This window comes from Astatotilapia calliptera, chromosome 6, assembly GCF_900246225.1.
Source record: "Astatotilapia calliptera chromosome 6, fAstCal1.2, whole genome shotgun sequence".
Classification (NCBI taxonomy): Eukaryota; Metazoa; Chordata; class Actinopteri; order Cichliformes; family Cichlidae; genus Astatotilapia; species Astatotilapia calliptera.
The window spans coordinates 11,567,354-11,586,736 of NC_039307.1; the positions used below are offsets into that span (position 1 = coordinate 11,567,354).

A 19,383-nucleotide genomic window follows, 5' to 3' on the forward strand; every position below is an offset into this window, starting at 1 on the left:
TTAAATGAAGCGGTTTGGGGCGTAGCTTTGAAATGAAAACAAGTGTTGTTTGCTGTCTTCTACGCTTTTTAGTTAATAAAAAAACTCTATAGAATTACATATGGTTTTAAATGAATGAAAATAAACTCTTCGGCGGCCTCTGTAAACAATGAGGCAGAAAATTAAACAGTTAATTCTTCAAATATGGGTAAGTATAGAGGTGCTAGCATAAGTAGCTAGCTGTTGTCAAACATCTGTGCCACATATAACTATTTCCATTTGTCTCAGTGTGCATGTAATTATAGCATCGCTGTTTTTATTTGAATACAGAATTACCCGCGCAAAATTTACTTAGATGCAAATTAAACCTTTTCCCTCCATCGTTTCACATCAGTGGATCCAGCTTAAACTAGTTGTCTTTTTGCAGGGTGATCGTAAAAGCCTCTTATTGCGAAAAAAAATACATTATAATGGATGACTCGGACCAGGATTTTGAAGATTTCAGCTCGAAGCATCTAAGACGAGTCCGCAAGAAACCAGGTGAAGCCAGACAGGCGAGGAAAGCAGATAAGCAGACCTCCAGTCAAGCAAGCGAAGAGGATAAGAGAAGGAGAAATAACAAAAAAGCTCTTAACTCTATCAAAAGGCTATCTTGGACGCAGCCTGCTTCTGCTGCTGGTGCTGGCGATGATGGTGGAGGAGAAACGCGTGTGGTCAATGGAGAGGCTGGACATCAGTCAGGGGTTGCTTGGCCATCAGCTGAGCCTTTAAAGGAAGCAGGGCCAAGTCCTCAAAGCGGCCTAAGAGCGAAAGACAAAGTGCTCCTGAGGATGAAGCAGTTCAAGAGAGATAGTCCACAGAAGATGGTGCACAAAACTCACATCCAACCAGCAAACCACGAGAACAACTCTACTCCTTTTACACAGCAAAAAAATCAGGGTGAGATGACAGAATCCTCTCCAGTCTACTGCCTCCCTTACTTTGATGTGCTCTCTTTTCCTGCTCAGTTTTTGTTTTTTCATTAGTTTTGTTTGTGTTGTGTTTGTGTTCAATTTAGGTTCAGGCAGTTTAGAGTGGTTTAGTTTTTATAGTTAAAATGTTTAGCTTTGGTTTTTATTATATTCAGTTTTCCTTTGTTATCTAATGGGTGGTATTTGTCAGGGGCAAGAATTGCCAGGCTCAGAACTGCACAGTAGAGAAATACAACAATATAAAAATATGAATCTCTGCTCTCTGGATTAACAGATGCACAAGAGTCTGATCAAACTGACTGCAATAACAAATTTGATCAAACTGACAAAATCTAAAGACATTTGCTTTACATTCTTATTTTATTTTACTTAGTTTAGATTTTATTTTTATATTACATAATTAAAAGTTTTTTTGCACACCAAGTTTTAGCTTTTAGTTCAGTTTAGTTTAGTTTACTTAACTATAATAAGCATACACCTTCTTTCTTATGCTTATCCAGTTCAGGTTTATAGGGTTGAAGCTGTTTCCAGCTGTTATAGGGTGAGAGACGGGCTACACCTTGAACAGTAGAGGTAGTAATGGTGAATGAGTTTAAATACCTGAGTTCAACCATTAAAAGCAATGAGCAGTGCACAAAAGAGCTGAAGAAGACAGTGTTGACAGGATGGAGTGTTTGATGGTGAGTGTCAGGGGTGATTTGTGACACAAGGATAGTATTAATCTGCCTGACAGTCTAAACATGGCAAAAGCAGCAACATTATGAAGACAAAGGTAGACCTTATAAACACTGTAATATTTTATGTAGGGTTTTCTGTGTCTGTATTGATCCGAGACATATTTTTTCCCAAATTTTACACTTTAAATTTGCATCATTATATTTCAGTATATGCCACATAGAATTTACCTTGACTGTTGACAAACTACTAACAACCTGTTACCCAGGGACTGAGTTCTATCGTTGAAAAATAGGAAATGTGGCCCATACCTTTTCCTTATTTTGAAATCCTGTTTTCTGAAATGTTGCTGTGTTATTCTTGCTATCCCTCACTTTAACCCGTATATTTCTGTCTCCGGGCTGTTCGCAGATACTCCAGATACCTTCAGCTCTGCTCTTCCTCCAGAGCCTCAAGACAACGATGAGGCTCTTGCTCTGCAGCTGCAGCAGGAGCTGGACAGAGAGGCAGCGCAGGCCCAGATTGTGGACTTGGAGGATGGAGGGCTTTTCTTCTGTCAGATTTGCCACAGAGACTTAACACACATGACAGCAGAGGGTCGCACACAGCATCTTAACAGGTCTGAGGATTTTGATTGCATTTTAGATGATAGCTTTACATACTAGTGGACACACAGGGAGGCTAAATGACATTAAAAAGTTTGTCTTCACTGTTACAGCACTGTAAGAGAGTGTTTATTGGACAAGTAGCCTCCATGTGGAGTTCAAGGATTCCACTCATTGAGTGCACCAAGTTGCATTTAAATGATTTGTTGGAAAATAAAACAATACCTTTTCTAATTTTCAGGTCATAACTTCATAAAGTATAATGACAAACATCTGATTAAAATAATGAAATCCTGGGGTTATAAGAGTTTTCCACAAATAAAAAAAAATCATCCTCAGTTTCTGTGTTTTACAAAATGTTTGATTTCTTTGCAGATACATGAACTCTTATCTAAAGTGTCTCTCTGAATAATCAGAATATATATATTTTTTCATTTTTGTCAAAAATCTCTCTGTACAGGTGTTTGGATGAGAGTGAAAAGAGTGGCCCTGCGGCTCCTGCACCTCCTCCTCCACCACCTTCTGGTGTTCCTGATTGTCCCATCTGTGGTAAGAAGTTCAAGTCCCAGAAGAGCCGCTCGGTCCACTTGAAGCGCTGTTCTTCAGATATGGACGTCTCACCGGCTGTGCTGATACAGGCTCTGCAGAGACAAGCTGAGGAAACCCAGAGTGCTGCCACTGCTAATTTACTGTAAGTCAGACGATAACTTTGTTGCATAACTAAAAGATAGATGACATCTAACTCTAGCCATTTTCTTCTTCAGCATTCAAGCTGTGGGCACCAAAAGGAAAGGCCCAACCAAGCCAGGCCTGCAGGCACGGAAGAAGCCCAAGAAAAAGCCCGAAGCCCTGGATGAAGAGACCATGGTGGCTTTGGCTCTGTCCTCCTCCCTGCTGGAACAAAAGAAAGAGGAAGAGAGGCAGTATCACACAAAGACTGGCACTTCTCACACGTCAGTGACTCAAGATCTGAAGTGGAGGCCAGACGCAGGTATCTGTGTTTTTCAAAAAGCAGGGAGAGGGGAGAAGATAAATAAAGATAGATAAAACTCGAGTACCAAATTCAAATCTTCTCCTACAACAATTTCTTGTTCCAGCTTCTTATTCTGTCACACCTCAGAAACCTGCAGCTCCAGAGACAGAAATGCCTGCATTAAGCAAGGTCACAGGAGGAAAAGCCCAAAGTACAGAAGAGATAAAACACATTTACATTTACTGAATTCCCAACTCAGTTTTCAAAGTCAGAAACTTAGGTGTGGTTTATTAATTTGACATTTGAGCTTTAGTTTAATATTTAATTATCAACACACCCTGCAGCCAGGATACCCTGCCTTTGATCTTGGTTTAGCTTTGTCTCTAATAATGATAGCTGATCAGGACCGGTCATTTCTCAGTTATCAAACCAAGTCAGAATAAATACCAGTAACAGCTCAAGAGCAAACGTGAGCAAAGAAAAGGTTTAACAAGGAAGGTTTTCGTCCTGTTTTTGTCAATGAGTAACAAATATTTAACAGTACAGTTGGTAGATTGTGGGTTTGCATACCTGTTGCTGTTTTAAAGCCCTGCAGCAGTGTATATGTGACTGTCTATTAGATATTTAATAACTAAAAGGTTACATTAAGTTGTTTTTTACTCAAATTTAATGAGGAAGTTTTCAAATATCGGCAGGACCTAAATCCTCTGCTCCCCTCGTGCAGGTAAAGGGCGTGGAAAGAGAAAAAAAGGAGTCGCCCCTCGCCCTGCTCCATTACTTCTCATTCAGGATGCTGAGGGGGCACTGAGGAGGTTGCAGGAACGTGTTTCTGCTCTTCTCCTGCGCAGCCCTCCAGACTGTCCCCCAACCCCGCCTCGCAGCCCCAGCACTCTGCATAGCTGGAGCGGTGCTGCCCCCCTCTGGGAGAAAAGCCGACTGCTTGACGGAGACTCCAGCTGTCTGTCTGATTTCTACGTTCCGGAGCTCAGGGAGTTCTTCTCACCCTGGGTATCAGCAATGGTGAGTGAGACCTAAGACATGTTTATTTTTTTATTGTGTTATTGCGTCAGTTTTCAACTAAATGGAGGATTTAATCAATTCGATTGAATGGAAGCACCTCTTTTGATCATTTGTTTTAATCAGATGCAACTTTAAGCACAGATAAAACTGTTGAGAGAAAAATGTTGTGTTTTGGAATCACTAATGGGTCCCAGTGGATCTTCATACTGAGAAGAGTGTGATCTTGCATGTCTTACAATATCTGACCAAAAACTCCTCCACTTCTAGACTGATGCAGCCTCAGAAGGCTCCAGCGACAAGCCCGAGTCTTGTGTTCAACCTGTGGCCAAAGGAACTCCCACCACTGGGTTCAGGACCTCCATCCTACCATCCTCTGCCAAGACGGCTTCCTGCTCCCCGGCTCCCTCCACGCCCGGTACAGGGCAGCTCTCAGTGAGCAGTCAGGTTCTTCAAGACCTGATGGACCTGGCTGACGAAGGCATGACACTCACACAGTATGGATACACAGCCAAAGGTAAAACACGCGGACAGAAATTATGTCCTAAAACATTTTTTTATTTAAAGTGGAGCAGCATTAAAGCCTTACCTAATGTGAAAATTGTACCAATAAGTTAACTGACAGTTTGATATTTTATATGATATAAAATGATGATGTTATTACCTGTAGAGTTTAATTTGAACATTTAAATAAAAGGCAAAGCGCCTAAAATATGGTGAACACATCACATACACACCTTTGTTCACTGTCTTCTGTTCTTGCTGTGTATGTTGAAGAAAAACTAAAACTGTGGGTGTTGGTTATATAAGTTTTATAAACATTTTAACATCGTGCTAAACATGAGGCTAAACTATTTAACCTTTTTTTGCAGACAACGCCAGCGAGAGCGGCTTCATCCAGGAGGAATCAGAGGAGCAGGCTGACCTCTGTGCCAGTGGCTTCCTGCCAGAAAGGGCCCACACTCATGCTGAGGAAAGACATAGCCAAGCGATGACAGCAGCTGAGCAACCAAGGGAAAAAGTTGGAGACAGCCACCTATCAGTAAGATGTTTCTTAACATTTCCATTATGTTCATTAATTTCATCTATCCAAATCTTTTAAGTACTATTTTTGTAGGACCGCTTTATTTTCTTTCAGTTAGATCTGTAGTAAGGTCCCTAGATGTTTTCAGGCCAAGTTTAATCTGGCCCTCTTGTTCTGGAGTATAAACAAGGGTTTGTTGTAAAAAGCTGCCAAATATAAAGAGTCGCCTCCAGATATTTTATTTGAGTGAACAGTCATACGGCTACTTGTCAGTAAGTTGTCCAATAAAGATACCTCATACGCTGGTACGAGCCGCTGTGCTGGTGAAGAGCAGCCACACGACCTGGGCACCTTGCAGTCATTGATTTGACCATAAACTCATCTGAATAACAAAGTATTTGTAGAGTCAAATTTGAGCCCACCTCTCTCGCTCAAACTGGGTCATGCAGCAGGACAGTGATGCAAATCTGCTAAAAAAAAAAAAAAAATAGAGTCAAGGTGTTGCAGTTGGCCCAAAATTCAAATCTCAACCTGATTTAAGTGCTGTGGCGGGAACTTGCCAACTAATTCCCACAAACCTTAATGAACAGAAGCAATGTTGTAAAGAAAAGTGGGACAAAATTCCTCCACAGTGATGCGAGACAGAGACACTGATACAGTCACACATATAAAAGAATTATTTCAGTTGATCACTGGTAGATATGCTTCTACAGCCTACTGAATCATGGGGTGTAATTCGTTTTTTCATATGGTTGCACAGAGTCCTATAACATGACTCATGATGTCATGTTTATAAACGATGTCATCTTTTATAAGCTTTCCAGCAATGCACAGTTTGGCTCAACATCCATCTGCCCAGCTGTGATGCAAACCGTTCTGCATGCTGCAGGCTAACTTTGTGATGACACAGTTTCTAAATCACCTTAATTCATTGTGTTCTTTTAAAGCAATAATTATAATAAAATAAATATCAGGACCTAAATAACATGTTAACATACGTCATTGTATTATGATGGTTTTCCCCCTGTAGCTAGCGCTGTCCACATTGGCGTCAGACCTGAGCAGCATGGTGAACAACCCTCAGCTCAGTGATGTCCAGCTCCAGGTGGACAGTGGAGAAGTCTTCTTTGCACATTCCTTCATGGTGTATGCTCGCTGCCCCCTGCTGGCAGAAATGGTAAATCAGTTATTACTGTGTTGCACATCAAAGCTCTGCTGATGTGCAACACCAGGGATGCATTATTATGCATATTGTTCTGTCATGTTTTGCAAGTATGAAATATAATCTAATTAGTGTAAAAATTGACGCAAGTAGTATAAATAATAATAGTATGATTGTAAGAGGTACAGTATGCATCTACACTGATGCATACTGTAGTGTGCGATGCTCCAGGTTGAGATTTCATTTTGCTTGAAAGAATAAGCCGTGTGAATGTGATTTTATTTCAATGCTTTAAAAACAAATTGGGAATTTTGTTTTGTTTAAAGTTGTTTCTTTAGTTTCTTATGAATTAATTCAGCTTTTTCAGAGTCGATTTGCTCTTCTGCTCGCGTCACAGATGCATGAAAGTGGTTTTGGGGTGCAGGAGGAAGGCGTGCCTCCTGCTCAGAGGGTGTTGATCAGCGACGTCCCGGCCCAAGCAGTGTTTGCTCTTCTACAGTATCTCTACACAGCCCACTTCTCCTTACCGGCATCGCTGCAGCCTCATGTGCTGGAGCTGGCACAAAGGTACTAGGAGATGGAGGATGTAAAGTCCAAAGCACAAAATACAAAGCAAAAGTTTATGCGTGCAGCAGTGGCATAAATACATGCAGACTGAAAATGAGAGAGAAACAAAACAAAAAAAAGAATGCCGCTCGGAGTTCCCCTAGTAGCCCGGGGCAATAGTGTCACAACGATGGGGCGGTTCAGGGTCACCTGAACCAGCAATTACAGTATGTCTTATTAAAGAGGGAAGTTTTAATGGCAAAACCTAAAACTAGAGTGGATGTCTGCTCCCACCAAAAAGCTCAAATGCCTTAAACAGTCGATATTTCATCCTATAAACCAGGATCTTGTTTGTTGTCTAGCTTTGTTCTTTATTAAACAGAGCTGGTTCTCGTAATTGCACTTAAATTAGAAGCCCAGATGTTTTTAAACATATACACATGGGAAACATCTGGAGAATGCAGTCAGGATGTGGTTCGCAGTTATTCTTTCTCACATGTAGGACACACGAGGAGACGGCGTACAGACGGCAGGTTTGACTGTGATGTGACTGAGTCAGATAATTGACTTCTCTCATACAGCTGCTTTAGATAAGCTGAGAAAGGTTCAGGGCTCTAATGCATGTGTGAAAAGAACTTCTGTTAAGAGTTTTCATTTTTTTAAATAAAACATTAAAATCATATAAAAAACAATACTTAAAAAAGTATTATTCTTTTTGATATTTTCTGAATTTCATGTAAGAACTCTTAAAATTTGACGCTGTTGTGAAAGCTTCTTTCTTTCGTTTCTCTTTCCTGTTTCAGGTTTGACTTGCAGGAGCTACAACAGCTTTGTCATCTTGGGCAAGAGGAGACTCTGAGAGACGAGGGCAACTACTTAACCCAGGAGGAGGAAACAGACCAGGCCTTCATCGAGCTCCTCCGCTCCATGTGGAACGAAGACGATGCTGACGGTGACGACGGGGAAGATTCAGACAGAGGAAGAGATGAAGGCCTGGAAGTGGATCATCAAGCTGATGAGGTCACGTCAGGCGATAGAGAGATTCACGAAGAGAAAGTGAATGAGGAAGAGTTGGAGGAGATCTATGAGTTTGCGTCCACGCAGAGAAAGAGGGAGGAGGAGGAGGAGGAGGCGCTAGATGAAGAAGAAGATGGAGAAACTAAAAAAAGCTTAAGTGACAAAAAGCTGCAACCTGACTTTCAACGTGAGCCCGACCCCAGCCTGGATCGCAGCTACAGCCGTCTCTTTTCAGATTCGTGGGGGGTGTACGAGGAAGCAGAGCCTTCCTCCTTAGCTTCTACCTCTGGTCTGCCAAAGGTGCACCTTTCTCAGCAGTCCCCTTGTAAACCATCATATGAATTTTCAGGGAGAGCTTTGCTTCAGTCTTCAGCAAGTGTAGTTAGTGATCCTTCCATCAGTCCTCCACCAGGGACATCCAACTTGCCAGTTCCAGGTGTGTCCCCTGGACAAGTAGGTGACATGGGTGGCAGTGGAGACAAGGGAAAAAATCCAGTTGAATTGAAAATGCCCAAGAAAGATCTATTGGAAGACATGAAGCGAGAAAGCCAAGGTCCTTATAGTATTTGCACCCCTCATTCTCCTGATTCAGCCCAGAAAAAAGACGAACCTGAGCTCATAGTTTTGTCAGACTCCAGTGAGGAGCTTGAGGGGGATGTTGCTGTTCTTAGTTCCCGTAGCCCCTTACCACGTTCTCCCGGTTATACAGAAATCAAATCCAGGCACAACTCAGCACCCAATGAACCAGCTTTGAATAAAGAGGCCAGTAGTTTGGGGCACAGTGCTGGTGATCAATTAGACTGTTCTCCAGAAGTTTCCTGGCTGATCCCGTCCACACCTGTCCGTCCTGGCAGCAGCACCAGGAGCAGCTCCACTCAGACCAGAAGCAGCATGTGCAGGACGCAGCTGTTTCGGAGAAGTCAAACATCCCCATCATCACCCTCTGTTTTTTCTTCTCCTACTCTTAAGAGCACCCTTCACCCCTCCAACAGTGAAACCAAGGATTCTGCCGACACCGACCAAATGAAGGGCAGTGTCTCCAGGTTGAAGATAGAAAGGAACTTCAGCTTTTCTCCAAAAAGAGAGAATAGTGATGATTCAAGGAACGATGGAGAGCGATTCAAAGTTCCCCTGCCTCAGCCTAAACTGTCAAATCTCTCAAGCTCGACTCACCTTGATTCTCTCCAAGCTTCTTCAAAGCGTGATATTCCTCTTCAGCGCCACCCCCAACCTTACAGCAGTACTCCCTTACAAACGGAGCTCCACCATTCCCCTATGCGTCTTGCTTCCTCCCTGCTTCACACTCATCCCAGTAAGCAGAACTCAATGGGTCAGAAAAGGGAGAGAGCACCATCAGATAGCCCAGAGAAAACAGACCTGGGGAGCTTTCACCTCTCCCCTTTGTCTGACCCTTCAGGCCCACGCGCTTCGTCTTCTCATAGTTTAGAAAGTTCACCGAGGCTCACCGTGTCTTCTAGTCAGAGTCGATGTTCTCTTAATTCCAGCATTTATGAAAAGAGGTTAAGGAATGAGAAGGAAGGAAGAGAGGCAGATTCCGATCATACTGAAGAAATGTTCAATGAAGGACAGGAGGGAGAAATAAAAATAGAGGCAGATGTTGAAGAATCTAGTTTTCAGCAGAGTTTCATGGCCATGGATGAGCCTCCCATAGCGTTCAATGATTCATGGGGACTCGATGTGTGTGTAGACGCTGATCCAGGATGCTTCAGTCTGAGGCTGGAGGACAGCGGGCAGCGAGAAACAGCCCAGTCGTTAACCTCTCCCACCAGTCGACCTGAATCGTCCAGACACAGCAGCGAGTCTTTAAACCGCTGTGGTGGCGTGACTACCCCTTCCACACCTAAATGTCACAGCTCTCAGGTGCACGCAGGTCCCTCCATCACCACGTCCCCACCTAAAGCCAAATTGCTGACCACACCAGAGATTGACAACGGCCTCCTGGACTCCAAAATATGGGACAGCTGGGAAGAAGAAGAAGAGGAGGAGGAACACCTTCCTCTCTCTAAGAGGGTGAACCCCTCAACCTATCATAAGACCCCAGGTAAGTATTTCTATTGTGTAATTTGCCAGCATAAATATAAACTGCATATTACTAAATAATATTTGTTTTAGCCTAAATTATAAAAACCATCCCAATATGTATCAACAGGTCTTAATTTTTATTAAATATCAAGAAGTATTTTTCCTCTAATACATAATTTATACTAGAGTTGCTTCAAAATCTAATCAGATTCTTCACTCTACCAGACAACCTGTGCCTGAAGTAGAAAGTTATTGTTTGTATTCACAGGGTTGTACATGCTGTACCTTTGTGGTTGGGACGACAAGCCTGCACAGGGCTACACATACTATAAAAATCGAGTGACAGGCTTAAAAACATGCTCTTCTCCACCAAGACAGAAAGAATAGAATAGAATAGAATAGAATAAACCTTTATTATCCCCAAAATTAGAAATTTTAGTGTTACACAGCTCTTATAGCAAGAGAAATATAGACAAAGTAGTGCTATATACATAAGCAAGCGACACATCCCAGAGCAATAAAATCACAAAAAGACAGATAATTATTATTATCGACCACAAGTTCTCAAACAGCCTCCACAATTAATTCAGTTTGTTTTTATTTAAAAAGCACCAAACAAAAAAAATAGGCATCTCAAGGCACTTTATATTTTAAAGTCGAGACTCTGCAACATTAATTAATGTTGTGCTCGTTAACTTTAATAAGCACGAACTTGTTAATTGTGAAAGAATGTTATATCTGAGCCTCATTTCAAGGTTAAAACCAAATTGACTGGTAAAAGTTTGAAGTATTGATTAAATTCAAGTGGAAAACAAGGAATAATGTGTTGTTTGGGGGCTTATTGCTTTATCAGGTTCATTTTATCTATATTGTTTAATATCACCAATTCATTCAAATGCTTTACAATTAGTATAACTTAAGATATGATTGCGGGCTATTACAGATATATTGCTTAATTTCTGTTGAATAAATAATTAGTTGGGATTTTTTAAAGGACTGCACGCACTTGTCTTCTATTTATGAACTTCTAGTGTAGAAATTAGACTTTGTGTCTAAACAGTGTCTTCTTCTTGTGTTTCATCAGTGTCGTCTCACAGCAAAAGGCAGCGCACCTTGGTGCCCATCACTCCCATGCCCCACTACTCTGACATGGACACGCCGGAACTCAAGAACAAGCTCAACAGGTCAGTTGGTTCACTCTCATCCTCTCGTTAAAGATTAGATACAAGGCCAAGTTTTTTTTTTTCTAACTAATCACAGCGATTAAGTGAGGTATCTATCCGATTAGCTCCCCTGGTGTCACTGTCAACGCAGTCTGTCTGGCTCTGCTCGCTGTCAGGCTGTTTTCCTTCTGTCCATCTGTTAGTCCGTCTGTGCCTCGCAAATGCCTTTAACTTTCGCCTCTGTGCAGGTTTGGCGTTCGGCCTTTACCGAAGCGCCAGATGATCCTAAAACTGAAGGAGATCCACCAATACACACACCAGCTGGTCAGCTCAGACTCTGAGGATGAGGCCTCAGTCTCAGGAGCCACAGCTCAGATGAAGCCCCCTGCCAGCAGGCCAGTGTCCTGCGCCCAGACTGTGAAGTTTAAAGAACCCCGAGCACCTGCTGATGTGTGCCCTGTGAAGCACAACGGTGATGAGGTGGCGGAGCCTCTGTCCAACTCACAGGGCTCCAACACCTCCTCAGCTGGAGCCAGTGAAGAATCGGAAAGGTACTCCGCAGCGTGTAGATCATCTTAGGTGTTACATAACAGAGCGCTTGACTATAGACTCAGTCAGTGGCCTGTGTTCTCCAGGAGCCATGTTTCTGATGGATTCAGAGTTGCTTGCCTGTGTGCACCTGTACTAGTGTTGGTAACAAATCAAATGACATCAAAGGTTCACACCAAGTCATCTCTTGGCAGTCGTGAACATTCAGAAGATAATGTCTTAGTTTAAAGATGTGAAGTCCATCAAGAGTCGACACAATGCATGAGGATTGTGAAGAGGAGGATGTTAGACACCATTGCCCTCCTTCACAGCTGAATAGCACCAGTTTGTAACCTGCTATGGTCATTGTGTGTAATTTGCTGTGCTGTTGCCTCAGAATGACACCAAAGTGTTCACCTGTGTACATCACAACCCACAGCTATACAGAGGGTGCTTACATTTTTAGTGTTTTTATTAATTGAGCTCTAGAATGTTGTTTTTTGTTCCTACCTGGGAAAACAACAATGAATTTAGTCAGTAGTGACTGCACAGCTATAAAGTCAAGATAAACAACCTTTATGAATGAGATTCTTTGGGGGAAATTTGAAATGTATAAAAATGCCATTTTGTGATTTAAAATACTTCATCTAATTATGTCCACTATCTAAAATTACATTAACAGAGTGGAGATAACAGCCATATAACGATGAGTCAAAGACTTGTGATGTTAGTGCTCCTGAGAGAAAGAGCTTAAAATGCACAGAATGGGGAAAAAGTTCAAAATGATGCTGATTATATGTGATATAAACTTTATCAGCAAATGTGTTGAACGCTACTGTAAATTGCTTTTATATACTATGAAGCATTAATTCAAATTCACACACAGATATTCTGTATCATGAGCTGATGGCGCTGATATGAACTAGAATTTAAGGTAACTTGCCTGAATGCTGTTTTTGTAACAGGTAACAGATCGGTGTGTAGAAAAGCACCACTACTCACCCGCTCAGTTCTCCTGGAAAATGGGATTACTGTAGTGACGCTTGGTGGTTGGATTAGCAGGGCAATAGTATTCAGGGACCTTTGGCTTCTTTTAACACAATTACAGTGTTGCACAGAAAGAACAGCAGCAGCTCCAGTAATGCAGGACAGAGAGAGAAAACAATCTGCACACATCCATCAACTGAGTTTCTGGATCAGATAATTTAGCCAATATCAGGAGTTGCTTTTAGCCCATTTTACAGGTACAATTCCTCATATTTGGGAGGTTAAAACTTGATTTCATTCATGTTTTGTGATTGATCATTTGGTGCCAACATGACCCCTTACACGCCTGGCTGGGGTCACACGACCACACAACTACTGACATGTGGCTGATTGGAGACATTTTGGAACCATTGAAGTAGCTTTCCAGTTCCAGCTGTTGCTTAGTGTGTGCACGTTTGACCCTCAGATATACAAGTTAGATACCTGACACTCATTTTAAAAATCAGACACTTAGTAGAGTCTATAAAATTAACCGCTTCCTTCTCATCAGGTCCAATCCAGAATTATGCATCTCGTCCGACGGCGACTCCGACAGCGATGGCGGGATTTCTGCCTCTCAAGCAGCGTCCCGGCTCCAGGATCGACTCAAAGCCGTGCGCTCCTTCATCTTGTCCGACTCCAAGCTTTACAGTCAGATCCTCCAGTATAAGCCTCTGGTTCTGTCTCAGCTTCAGGAGCAACTCAAAGCAGCGGGGATACGCCTGGGGGCCGCCAAGCTCATGGACTACCTGGACTCTCAGTGCATCACCTTCACCACAGCCAAGCCAGGCCGCGCCGCACCGAGCCGCAGGCGGGTCAAGAGGACAGGCAAGGCGGGCAAAAGTAGGTGAAAGAGAGGCAAGCGAGGAAGGAGGCATTACAGTCGCACTTTTAAACTCACTGCAAGAATGTTTTTATGTAGAAACTTAAAGATAGCAGATTTTATTTCTGTGCTTGGAACGTTTGTCTGATAACTGAAAAGGCCACAAGAAAATCTAAGTGATCAAGACAAAGACTGATTATTCCCAGGTGAGAAAATCTTTAGTAAAAACAGGTTTATAACTATGTAATTATTGACACCGTTTTTCCAGGACCGGGTGTATTTTAACTGTTTTTTTTTTTTGTTTCCCCCCCCCCCCAATGTTGCATTTATTAAGAAAATAAATCAGATTAATGACGGCTGTAGTGTGGGGTTGACAAATGGCTGCTTTAGCCCCCTTCAGACATGCACTCCTGTTGCACCTTACAAGGTGTCCGAAATGAGCACCTGGGTCACTTTTTCCATAAAAGTCATGACAGGAATTTTAAGAAAGAGTAACATTTACACATCAGCCCAAAGAAGAACAGCCTGAACAGCACAACATGTCACGTACACCCTGCTCTTTGTTCTCCTCTCCATTGTCACTAACATTAAAAAGTTGCCATCCACTAAGTTTATACTGATTATAGTCAGTCTTTCCAATACTGTCACATGTCTGTCTGAATGACCAAACTGTCACTTTAACAGCCAGTAAAGTTATATCTGAAAAGGGCTTTTGATTTAAAAATTTCAAAACAGCAAAACCACTTGATGTAATAAAGTTGATATTACACTTTGTCCGCCCAGTGATACAAAGTTAATCTTCAGTGTGTTGTATTGCACAACAGTCAGGTGTTATGTGTTGCAACAACAAAATATGAGCCAGTTAAGCGCAAAGAAATGCAATCTCACAGAAGTTGTTGAAAAGGCATTTTGTGTGGTTTTTTTTGTTTTTCCTTATCCAAAGATTAACCAAGATGCTCGCAGAGCTGAACACACTTGAGAAAGGAAGCAGGTTGTTGAACAAGGGGAAGATCTCATAGCTTCTGATACATCATTCAAGTAGAGAGAGAGGGGGGGAGAGAGAGAGAGAGATCCGTTAGAGCAGCACAACATAAAGTCAATGCTGTCAAGAGTTCCCAGTCAGGTCGCTGTGTTTGCATCGTTGTGCACTCAGGTTTCTCGACAGCAGTTGTGAAGCACGAGGCATCAAATCACATTCCAAATTAGACACAACGCTACAGATCCCAAAGACGGGCTCGCCTCCTTTCCACCCGTGTGGCAAGTTCTGGATGCATCAGCGCGGTGCATCTCCTCGTCCCGGCTCGATGCCTCATCACAGTCATGAGAGGTTGGCAATGTTGGCAAGGAAGCGCTGAGCCCACCACTCCTCCAGGTCTATGGGCACAAAGTCTGCACAGAGGGGAGGACGGCAGGAGAGACAAGAGACGAAAGCTTAACTTCAGATTGAATCAAATGAGCAAGTACGTTTTCTACACGTGAACAAAATGTTACATTAACAGCTGAAGAATTCCAGCCTGCCTCTTTAATCGATTCATTGTCCTTCACTTGAATGGAGAGCTCCTTTTGTCATGTTGTTAATTTCTCAGATTTGAAAAGCTTTCGGTCTTCTTAAAAATAAAAAATATATAATAATATTTTTTTCTTCACATTCTAAAGAATTCAGGATTAGAAACCGGTTTGGTTTAAGCTTTTCGGGGTAGCGATACACAAAGGAAAGCGGAAGAGGCAGGTAGGTGTGTGCTCTACATTTGGTCGTCACGGCTGGTTTATCTGGAATAGCCAGGTTCTCAAATTAAAGGAGGTTAAAAATTAAAGCAATACTATTACAACAGTTGCCCTCTGCCTTGCATGCTGTTCATTCAGAGAGATGAAAATAGCCAATCGGTTCAGGGGTTTAAAGGCCCAGACATAATAAATGCATAGATTACAGGTTCAAAAGCTGAGCAGCTTAATGAGTAGGAAGAGGTTTATCTGTTAGGATGCCATAAAGACATACGGTAAGATTACATTAAATGAGTGTGGTCACGTTAGTTTCTAAATGACTGGAGGCATTTTAAAAGTCATGGGAACTTACTCTTCATCGCAGCACTCGGGGTCTTCTCGGAGTACTGAACGGGCCCTTGGCTGCCAGCCAGCTCCCCTCTGCCGCCGTCCTCCAGCTTCTGCTCCACCTCCTGCCACACTGCAAACAGTCACACACGCGTGGAGTTGTAATTACCATTTGGATGTTGGATGGATACACTGGTGTATTTTTTCCTGTAATCTTTGAACTCATACAAAAAGACACTAAAAATAAAAATAAATCTTCAACCAGCAGCTGAGCTCAAGGGCACATCTACACAGCTCTGACCACTATTTATCTAAATTCATTTGAAGGCTGCAAACCTTGAGAGGACTGGTCTGGTAGGCGGATTGTGTTTATCAGCTGAGGGTGAAGGTTTTTCCATTTAATAATCAAGATAAATCTCAAGGTTTAGTTTCTGTGGACATGTCTTCTGCTTACTTGGAGCTCCAATAGTCAGCCAAACATTTAATGTCTAACGGCTTTAAGGATGGGTAAAACGCTTTCTAATCATGTCTGCAGGTTACATTTGTTACAATTTTTATCTTTTTTGTGTGAACATGTTCAACTGGAATAAACCGCAGGAGGTTTTCTCTCTTCGAACAACTCGACAGAGCGTGAGAGCGGTTCCTCCTTGTGTCTGAGCAGAGAACAAAAGTGAAGCGCTGAACTTTGTGGTCACAAAAGGACGCCACAGAGCAGTCTTTACTGGCAGCAGCCCAAGAGTAACACAGATAGCTGGCTCATGCCGATTCAGCTCCACAAATCATTCAATCCGAGCACGGCATGAAATACTGGCCGGCGCTGAGGTATGCTGGACAATCTTCCAAGACGGGGGTGAATGTTGCAGGGCCTGGACTTAACTCATTGTTAGGGTTTACTGACTAGAAGCAGCACTCGTCTGAGACCTACTGACAACTAGTTGAATTTTTTGCAGTAGTCCAGGTATTTGTCATTAAAAAAAAAAAAAAAAAAAAAAAAAAAAGGGTTATTAGTTTGCAAAACAACACCCAACATTACTGAAAACTACCTTAGGATATAAAAGGATATAAATTCTGAACCTAAGCATATGAAGAGAAATTTACCAACACGGTAAAAATACAAACAGTAAATATTACAATTTTGCACATCTGTATATCCAAAGCTTCTTATGCAGAGGAGGACGTGTATTGCAGAAGATCATCTGATTTCCAAATTATCATCAGCCTATTAAAGACGCTTATTAAAGATGACCAAAGTGTCAAAAAAGTGAGATCACTGATTGTACAAGTACCAAAAAGCTTGGGCTCTAAACTGCTTGGTTTCAGACAGAGTGGAAAGCCCCAGTATGATCCCCTCAGGCAGACAGCTCTGCCTCTGAGCACCGCAGGTCCACCACTTGCTGTGCAAACTTTTGTGAGAGGCTGCCAATAGGAAGTATTAAGAGGTCTTAAAAAGAAGAGGAACTGGAGCTACAATGGTTTAAGAGATGAACTGAAGGGCTACACTAGTACCCAGAACAGGTTGAAAAGGCTCATTATAAACTATGAATCATGTAAAGCTACTCTAGTAACTAATACCACCTCCCCTTTCAGATAAAGATCTGACTTTTTGTCTTGGAGGGCTCACTTTGCACTCTGACTTACATCACCACCCATCTATTGGTCCCCTTATCCTCACCTTCGTATACAAATCGGACATTCTCCTCGTGTGCAGGAGTGAATCCCTCCACTGGGCTTTCAGACTTCTGTGCGGCCGCACTGTGGTACCGTTTCCCGTTGAGGCGATTGAACACGATCTTTGGAGGAGGAGAGCTAAGGAGAAAACACAAGAGCTAATTGCAGAGGAGCGGCTTTTTGGATGAAGACAGTCACAGGAGTCACGTTACAAAGTGAGAGTAAAAGTCTTATGTTCATTTAGCAGCTTGGATTACTTGGTGAAGGTGTGGCCACTTTGATTATGACAGGACAGACTGACTTGGTTCTTCATGGGCAGGGTGAACATGAGCTGAAAAGGGCATCCATTACCTACTTGGTGTTTTCTTGAAGGTGGGGTGTTATATATTAGTGCAAATCTAAGTGTAAATCTAAGTCTTGCACACTTTCACACAAGAAGGTTTTCTTAGAGTGGTCAATTTTTTCCTGGACATTTTGGAGACTGCAGCTTTGTATTGGTTAGTCCACCTTAACTATCTCAGTACATTAAGTTAGTTTTGCCATTTGTAAGTTTCAATCAAGGCTAGATTTAGGCTTTTCTTTATATTATTTTCTTTATATTATTTTCTTTATATTTCTACACCTTAATAAATCACAGCAGGCGAGGTGGGTTGGCCCCTCAGGTAGCAGAGCTCTCGGCTACACCATGCAGTGTCACACCTCAACTAATGGCGCCTCTGATTGGCCCGAGAAACTGACGGGCCGCCAGAGAAGTTGTGTCCGATAATGGAACCAAGCCACGCCTACGTGTTATATGATCGCGCTCGCGGTCCACGTGGAAAGTATTTTGAGCTCGCGCTGCTCAAACAGCAGCACGCCCAAAGCAACCCTCAAAAAAAAAAAAAAAAAAAAAAAAAAAAGGTAAACATTAAATAAAAACACAAAGTAAACATACTCACTTTGACGTGATCCAGGACGTCGGCTTCAGTTTCAAGTCGCCGAACTTGCTCTCGACCTGCTGAGTGTTACCTGGGGCAAAAACGGAAAAATTACGCGTTTGTAGACTCGATGTAACCCAGCACTCAAACATGTCACCTTACGAAACAACCCCGAAACTTTCGCTTTCTTGAGCCAAAAGCAGCCTGACGTTACATTGCATCACGCGTTAGGTAATGGCCACATTCACTCACCTGTCCTCCGTTGTGTAACGAGTTTGCTGGGACCTCTGGTGATTGTGTACATCATGTGAACGCCGATACCCTCGAGAAATTCTGCACTGCCCCTTCTCCTTAATTGTCGGCCTCAAGCATTGAACGCTGACTCTGAAACTTGTAGCTCTTGTCCGGTCCTTCTGAGGCTGCCCCCCGAAATGATTGTTGTCCAGGTCAGCTGCTCCACAGTCAGCTCGAGGCCTGCCAGAGACTCGCTTCGACTTGTTGCCCGCTGTGTAGACCGCCCGCTGCAGCTCCTCTCCGGCAGGTGGTTCAACTGAGATGAAACGACGTCCAGGACTCGTGCAATAGGTTGTGTGTAGGTCATTCAAGGAGAACGCAGTTCCACATGCCGGGGATCATTAATGGGAGCCGGGGGCAAGCTTCCTGACGTCCCTGAATTGTGACACTCTAAGCCGGACACTCCTACCCTCTCTCATCTGCTGGTGCTCCGGAACCGACTGTACCACCTCTGATTTCTGACAGGTTACAAGGGCACTGCACACTTTATTCTCTTCAGGACTGAAAGCGAGCATGCTGGGCTAGCGTCAAGCAAGTCCAAATGCAGAACAGAGCTTCCGCCTGAACATTTCAAAATAAAACTAATTTTGGAGTATACAAGCCTACAGCTACTTTAAACTGAAGCACCATTTAAAATATGATAAGCACAATCTTGAGGTGACACCATATGTACTTTTATATCACATTAAAAACTACACAGTTATATACTATTGATTATCATGCAGCTACAAATACTATGCACTTAAACACTGATTAGCCACAACATTAAAAACCCAGCCTAATGTTGTAAAGATCTGGACCAAACAGAGCATGGACTTCTAGGGATATACTCCTCTAGTGTCTGACTTCTTGTGGTCATTGGGCTTCTTGTCATGTTCCATAAGCAGTTGTTTTCAAGTGTTT

At 42.6% G+C, this 19,383-nt stretch overlaps 2 protein-coding genes across 2 annotated transcripts; one reads left to right on the forward strand and one right to left on the reverse strand.

The window, feature by feature from the left end:
- Window positions 1-13,786, forward strand: slx4 (SLX4 structure-specific endonuclease subunit homolog (S. cerevisiae)). The gene is made up of 14 exons (XM_026170307.1): window positions 1-187; window positions 407-918; window positions 2,037-2,244; window positions 2,691-2,921; window positions 2,995-3,221; window positions 3,928-4,223; window positions 4,491-4,737; window positions 5,093-5,262; window positions 6,275-6,421; window positions 6,804-6,973; window positions 7,756-10,031; window positions 11,097-11,196; window positions 11,424-11,726; window positions 13,241-13,786. The coding sequence occupies exons 2-14, from the start codon at window positions 450-452 to the stop codon at window positions 13,578-13,580; spliced, it is 5,184 nt and encodes a 1,727-aa protein (XP_026026092.1). The 5' UTR covers window positions 1-187; window positions 407-449; the 3' UTR covers window positions 13,581-13,786.
- Window positions 13,787-14,013: 227 nt separating this feature from the next.
- On the reverse strand, window positions 14,014-19,030 carry mcrip2 (MAPK regulated corepressor interacting protein 2). The gene is made up of 5 exons (XM_026170308.1): window positions 18,439-19,030; window positions 18,208-18,277; window positions 17,274-17,407; window positions 15,627-15,734; window positions 14,014-14,941 (listed from the first exon to the last, which is right to left on the reverse strand). The coding sequence occupies exons 1-5, from the start codon at window positions 18,491-18,493 to the stop codon at window positions 14,871-14,873; spliced, it is 438 nt and encodes a 145-aa protein (XP_026026093.1). The 5' UTR covers window positions 18,494-19,030; the 3' UTR covers window positions 14,014-14,870.
- Window positions 19,031-19,383: the final 353 nt, after the last annotated feature.